The sequence below is a fragment of the Camelus bactrianus genome, chromosome 12, assembly GCF_048773025.1.
Source record: "Camelus bactrianus isolate YW-2024 breed Bactrian camel chromosome 12, ASM4877302v1, whole genome shotgun sequence".
Classification (NCBI taxonomy): Eukaryota; Metazoa; Chordata; class Mammalia; order Artiodactyla; family Camelidae; genus Camelus; species Camelus bactrianus.
This window is the reverse complement of record NC_133550.1, coordinates 28534022-28540763: the sequence shown is the minus strand read 5'-3', so window position 1 is coordinate 28540763 and position 6742 is coordinate 28534022. Positions and strand designations below refer to the sequence as shown.

The following is a 6742-nucleotide window of genomic DNA, read 5'->3' as shown; positions in this document are numbered from 1 at the left end:
TGAGATTACTTTTAAGAGGGGTAATTTTGAGAGAACTCATGGAGATAAGGATCTTTAGGCTGGTCTTGGATGGATGGGTACCACTCTGGGAGGTACAGATGCAGGAAATCAAGAAAGAAAGGAACGGCATGAGCAAAGGTTCAGGGTGTATTTTTTAGGAATGACTAGTCGTCCAACATGCCTGGATTGCAATAGATCAGTTTTATTGAGTGCTTACTACATGACAGGCAAAATTCTTATATATATATATATATATATATATATATATCTGACTGAATTTTCAACTGAAGCCCTGAAGGAGATACTAATATTAGGCTCATTCTAAATATGAGGAAAGAGTTAAGAAGCTTACTCGAAATCACAGAGCTAGATAGTAGTGGAGCTGGGATTCCAGTCTGCATTCATAACTGCAGTCCTCCGGTGCATGCATTATAGTTTGAAATGCAAGGGGAGCTGGAACCAAATAGTGGAGGGTCTTCTGTGCCATCCTTCAATGTTGTATTTCATAAATAAATTACTGAAGGAGGAGGGAAAATAATCCTATTTTTTGTATTAAAAGGAAAAGAAATAAAAGTTTAAAAAGAATCTTTATTATTAGTGATTATTTGGAACAATTGATCGTCTAGAGCTATGCTGTTCAGTATGGTAGCCTCCAGCCACCTGTGGCTCTCGAGCATCTGAAATGTGACTAGTCCAAATTGAGATGGGCTGTAGGTATAAAATGCACACCAGATTTCTAGGATTTAGTATGACACAAAGCATGTACAATATTTTATTAATAATTTTGTGTATTGATCCATATTGAAATGATATTTTGGGTATACTGGTTTAAGTACAACATATTTTAAAATTGTTTGTACCTGTTTCTTTTTACTTTTAGTAATGGGGCTATTAGAAAATTGGCTTGCATTATATTTCTATTGGGAGGGTGTTGGTCAGAGCAATGTAAAGTTGTGGTCGTTATACTAACCATCTTTGATGAAGGGCTTCCTACCACATCAGTCTTTTAACCACATTCTTTCCTTGCTTTCTGGTCATTTGCAAGAAAAATTTTAAGAGGCACCCCCTCTGTAAAGGTTTGAGAGCCCCTAGAATTTCCTTTTTTACTTGCTTCCGACCGCAAACAAATGATCAATGCAATCTCTGGATGAGGAGTCAACATTTTACAAAGGTAGAGGGAGGAGGTGACAAAAATTTCCAATCCCTGGATGGTGTGAAGTGAAAGTGCTTTCAAAGGATCCCACAAGAATGGCACAGGTGGGCATAATTGGTCTGTCCCTTCGTCAAAAGACCCAAGGAGTTGAAAGGAAATTCTAACTACAACACCCAAATGCCACAAAACCATAGTTATTAATACCAACTAACTAGCATCTCTGTCTATCTGCCACCATCTCATCTTAAAAAACTTGTGAAAATACGTAATCTTGATGAGACTTCAATGAGGTATAAATACCAGCAGCAGAAGGAGACACAGTACATTCTTCTGATCATCTGAAGATCAGCTAATAGAAAAGAAGAGCAGCTAAGTCCTGTGGACCTGATCGACTTAATACAGGAGCTACAGATTTCAACTACTTTGGCCTAACTCTTCCCTGAAACGATGAATTACACAAGTTATATTTTGGCTTTTCAGCTTTGCGTGATCTTGGGTTCTTCTGGTTGTTACTGCCAGGCCCCATTTTTTGATGAAATAGAAAACCTAAAGAAATATTTTGTAAGTATGACCTTTTAACAATACTTGCTTGTGGTTGAAGTGACTGAATGTTGCCTTGAAATTGTAACTATGATGGGCTGTTATCTCTAGTCCACAGTCATTTTGAGAAGACTTGGTGTTCTCGTGAATGTTGGCTGGATGGGTTTTGTTTTGTTCTGTTTTGTTTGAAAACAATCTAGGTATTGCTTTAACTCTCTGCTCAATTTGCTATAGAGACTTAGGGGGGATTTACGAATCCTCCAAAAGATGGGCATAATATGAGTATAGGTGATAGAATTGATAATTTTGAGAATCTAGTCAGTTACGATGTCAAGTAGTAAGCATACTGAAAAAAATGACTGGATATTAGTTTCTGATTTCTCAGGCTACTACAATGGTGACATCATTAAAAGGTCAAGATTAGCATTAAAAATGGTAATCTGAAATAATTGATCAATTAAACAAGGTGAGGTCCTTAAAGCTTTGACTTAAAAAAAAAAAGAAACACTTACAGTGTTTTTCTCCAAAAAAGTGGTTTAAAAATTCTACTGCCCCATCCATATTATATCTGAGTTACTCTTGGACTCAGTCATTTGCTGAGATTTTTTTTTTTGTAGGAGTTATAATCTGGCTTATAGTTTAAAAATTCTGTTTTGTTTTAAGAGTTTCTTTAAAATTTTTATTTATGGTTAATTAAAATAATTTTTGCATTTAAAATATTATATTAAATGTCCAAAATTTAGCTATTATAATTATAACTGGAGCGATCTTTTAAAGCAGGCATAATACCTTATAGGAAGGCACAGGTAGAGGTTATAGAAACCTGTACCATAGGGGGGCAGTACTTTATAGTGAGATGGCTTTGTTGATTTTTTTTTTCTTACTAGGTTTAAAAATATTTTCTTTTCCTTATTATAGTTATTTTGGACAATTGAAGTATCCTCAGTCTTGTTGAGTTAATTTGTGATGTTGCAATTTAAGAGTTATATTAGAAAATATGAAAGCTAAAATAGCATGATAGTATTTGGCTATATCCAACATAATAGCTTTTGAGAATACTTATTGTTAGACCCGAACAGAGGGTTGGAAAGAATATCTGTGAAAATTGTCAGTATCTGAGTTCAATACAACTTGTAATTTTTATGGCAATTTATGGACTAACTGTAAACCAATTTTTCCTGTTCTTTTTTTCCCCCCCAGAATGCAAGTAATCCAGATGTAGCAGATGGTGGGCCTCTTTTCTTAGAAATTTTGAAGAATTGGAAAGAGGTAAGATGAATATTTCCTTTTAGCTGATTTTCCTGTTGTTTATTTTCTGATGGATAAATTCCATTAACATTTCTTTGTACTCTTTTCTCCCAAGGAGAGTGACAAAAAAATAATTCAGAGTCAGATTGTCTCCTTCTACTTCAAACTCTTTGAAAACTTAAAAGATAACCAGATCATTCAAAGGAGCATGGATATCATCAAGCAAGACATGTTTCAGAAGTTCTTAAATGGCAGCTCCGAGAAACTAGAGGACTTCAAAAAGCTGATTCAAATTCCGGTGAGATGATCTTGATTCTTTCTTTGGTTTCATTGCAGAGGCTCTTGCAAATCACTTAATTCCCTGAAAGTAGGAATTAGCTACTGGTACAATTGTTAAAGCTATGAAATGATCCTGTGGCCAAAACTCAGCCAATTCTGTTCTGTTCTAATTTTGCAAAGTCAGTTACAGGAGTCACTTAAACTTGTGATTTGGTAAAATACTGGCATGATGCCTACTGCACAAATATAAGTGAATGAACAAATCAGTGAGAAAGAAGTAGTGAAAAAGTTGAGGGAAGTATTGACAAGCAGTTTTCCCATTGCCCCTTGTTTGTATGTTGGAAATTCTCTTGCTTCGAATAGGAGGCAAGTGTCTTAATGGAAAGAGCAGTGGGAGGGGGGAAAAGACCAATGCTCCTCCCAGCTCAGCCACTAAAGAAAGGTGTGACCTCAGATGAATCACACGCCTGGCTGGGGCTCAGTTTCCTCATCTTAAAAGGAGACTGTTGGGTTCACTGTAATTTGTATGGTCTCCTTTGCTCTAAAATTCTCTGATGCCGTGAGAATGAGCTAGGAGGAAGGTATGGCCTTTGAGGAGGCAAAGGGCCTCCTACTGCCAGGCTCTGGTCAACCTCTTACATTGTGTAGCCCAAGTAGAGGTGAGAGTGTTGTTTTTTAGAAAAGAAAATAGGTAGATTTTATATCTTAGGAAAGAATTGTCCTATCAACTTTTGGATACTAGAACATCTCAGCTGGAGAAATCCTTGGGCTCCCAAGATTTGTGTTGTTAGATTGTCTTGAGTCTTTAAAGTTTTGGTTTCTAGAAGCTGAAAGATCACTTTGAAGCATAAAGACAAATCCCATTTTCCACAATTTTATCTAAGAGATAAAAATCTTCAGATTCCTTTGGGGTTGGCTTTGGTATAAACAGGCTTGGATGAGAAGAGGAGAGGTCCCATCATGACGTGCTCTCAAGCTCTGTGCCTGGCTCTCACTCTAACTGGGTCTGCCTCTCACCAATCTCCTATCAGCTCCCAGGAACTGAAATAAGTGCTTGCTCTTCAAAAATTTCTCTAGTCTCCAGTACATTAGATGGTATGAAAGTGGCTTAGAGAAATTATAAGACCATTACTACTTCCACTGGTAATGTTTTCCAAAGCAGAGCTCTATTGGCTGCAGGCTAGAGAATGAAAAAGCACTTGTTCCTAACCCAGTGCTGCCCCTGGCCAGCTGTTCAGTCTTGGATAAGTCTCTTAGTTTCTTGATGATGCTTTGAACTTTGGAAAGTGAAATTTATAATTTGCGAACACTCAGCTGGTAGAAACTTTTCTACTCTGCTGTGACTGGGCCTTAAAAAATAATCTGTTGGTCCCATCTTTCTGGAAGCTCCAAGCCTCCTGCTTCACAATGGGCAATCTTGAGTGAGCTCTCAACCACTTTTTGCTCAATTGCTAACATATTTAAGGCATGTTATGCCTTTTAGTCCTATAGTCTAGAATCTCCTACTCATTCTCAGAAATGTGGCAAGGAGGAGTGTTTCCAGCTTTATAAAGAAATATAGTGGCATTTTATGAAGCGTGAATTCATCTAGATTAGAATGAGAAAATAGGTCAATTTGCTGGAATGGAAGGCAGGGTATAGGGAAATTTGTCTTTAATTCCTAGTTTTAAATGTTATATACCAGTAATTGATTATTGCCAATAAATACGATCAGTTTATTTTTCATCTCATTATGGAAAGGATGAGACTGACCTAACTAGAGGGAAATTTAAAATTCTGTGGGTTTCATCCATTGTGGACTTGGTGTTTACAAAGTACTGAACCTGTATCAGCGGTTCTCAAACTTTGGTGGTGTCTGAATTACCTGGTGATGTTAGTAACTACATCATGGCCCAGGCCTACTCCGACTCCATGCACCTGGGTCTCTGAGTTCTTCATTAGGTCTCCAGGTTATTCTGCTACACACCAAAGGTGAGAGCCATTGATCTATAGTAACTCCTTTGATACAGCAAAAATGAAGTACAAAGTGACAGAAGTGGTAGGGAACCTAGAGATCATTTAGAAAAGAAAGAGATTTGAAGAGGTTAAGTGACTGGTTTAAAGTCAGATTTATTGCACACAGGATTCAAACACACATTTTTGTAGCTCCACTTCAGGGGTCTTTTCACTATATAATTTTCAGAATTCTGTAGCAGTAAATTTAAGGATATGTGATGTGCCCCACCATGTTACAGCACAACTAGAAATTTAATTATAAGATTAGTCTTAAATACTGAAGAAACCAACATTCCATATTAAGGTAATATATTGCTAGTGAAAATAATTTATTTTAAAGGAATACTTCCACTTTCTTGGGCAATGACAGCAGAATATCCTGATGGCTTGTACGGCTGAAATTAACTTTGCTGTTTTCTTTCCCAACAGGTTGATAACCTGAAGGTCCAGCGCAAAGCCATAAGTGAACTCATCAAAGTGATGAATGATCTGTCACCAAAATCTAACCTAAGAAAGCGGAAGAGAAGTCAGAATCTGTTTCGAGGCCGAAGAGCGTCGAAGTAATGGTCATCCTGCTGGCAATATTTGAATTTTTAAATCTAAATCTATTTATTAATATTTAATATTTTACATTATTTATATGGGGTATATATATTTAGACTCATCAAAGTATTTATAATAGCAACTTTTATGTAATGAAAATGAGTATCTATTAATATATGTGTTATTTATAATTCCTGTATCCTGTGACAATTTCATTTGACCCTTTTTTTCCTGACTAACTAGGCAAGTCTATGTGATTATAAGGTTTTATCTCAGGGGCCAACTAGGCAGCCAGCCAACCTAAGCAAGACCCTGTGGGTTGTGTGTTTATTTTACTTGGTGATATAATGAATGCTTATAAATGAAATGATGCCATACAGTTACTGCCTGTTTGAGAGTATGTCTGCATTCTGAGCCACTGCTTTGATGGAATGTCAAACAGACTTGAATGTGTCAGATGATATGACTTGTCCCCCTGATAAAAACAGCATCTCACCTCATCTCATGCCTAGTACTTCAGAATATTGCTGATAACTTAACTGTGATTGCACCCAAATGGAAAGTAATACATTTGTTGAGTTTATCAATATGCAATATATATGAATAAAGTATCATTTTATAATTAATGCTGTGTCAGACTTTTTCTAAGTGAGGACGGGGTTAAATGACTAATGAATTAGTAGGAGGAGAGTCATTTTTAGCTGAGGAAATAGTAGAATTGGATTAAGCTCAATAAAAGTGGCGTTTCTCTCCCCAGGCAATTTGTTGGCTTCCACTGCTCCATTTGGTAGCTGTTTGAGTTTCCTTCCAAAATATAGATTTAATTATGTCACCGTTTACTTCACAGCTTCTGCTGTGGAAAGTAGTCCAAATTGTTTAGTTTGGCACGCAAAGATTTATTTCTATTTCCTCCCTCAACTCCCTATTGCATCTTTCATCTTGGTATTCCCCCATCTTTTCTGTCCACTTTGGGCAAACACCACT

General features: G+C 36.7%; 1 protein-coding gene across 1 annotated transcript; it reads left to right on the top strand.

Annotated features, from left to right (window-relative positions):
• The first annotated feature begins 950 nt into the window (after window positions 1–950).
• On the top strand, window positions 951–6337 carry IFNG (interferon gamma). The gene is made up of 4 exons (XM_010970501.3): window positions 951–1714; window positions 2894–2962; window positions 3057–3239; window positions 5645–6337. Exons 1-4 carry the CDS (start codon window positions 1601–1603, stop codon window positions 5777–5779), a joined length of 501 nt encoding a protein of 166 aa, XP_010968803.2. The 5' UTR covers window positions 951–1600; the 3' UTR covers window positions 5780–6337.
• The last annotated feature ends 405 nt before the right edge of the window (window positions 6338–6742 follow it).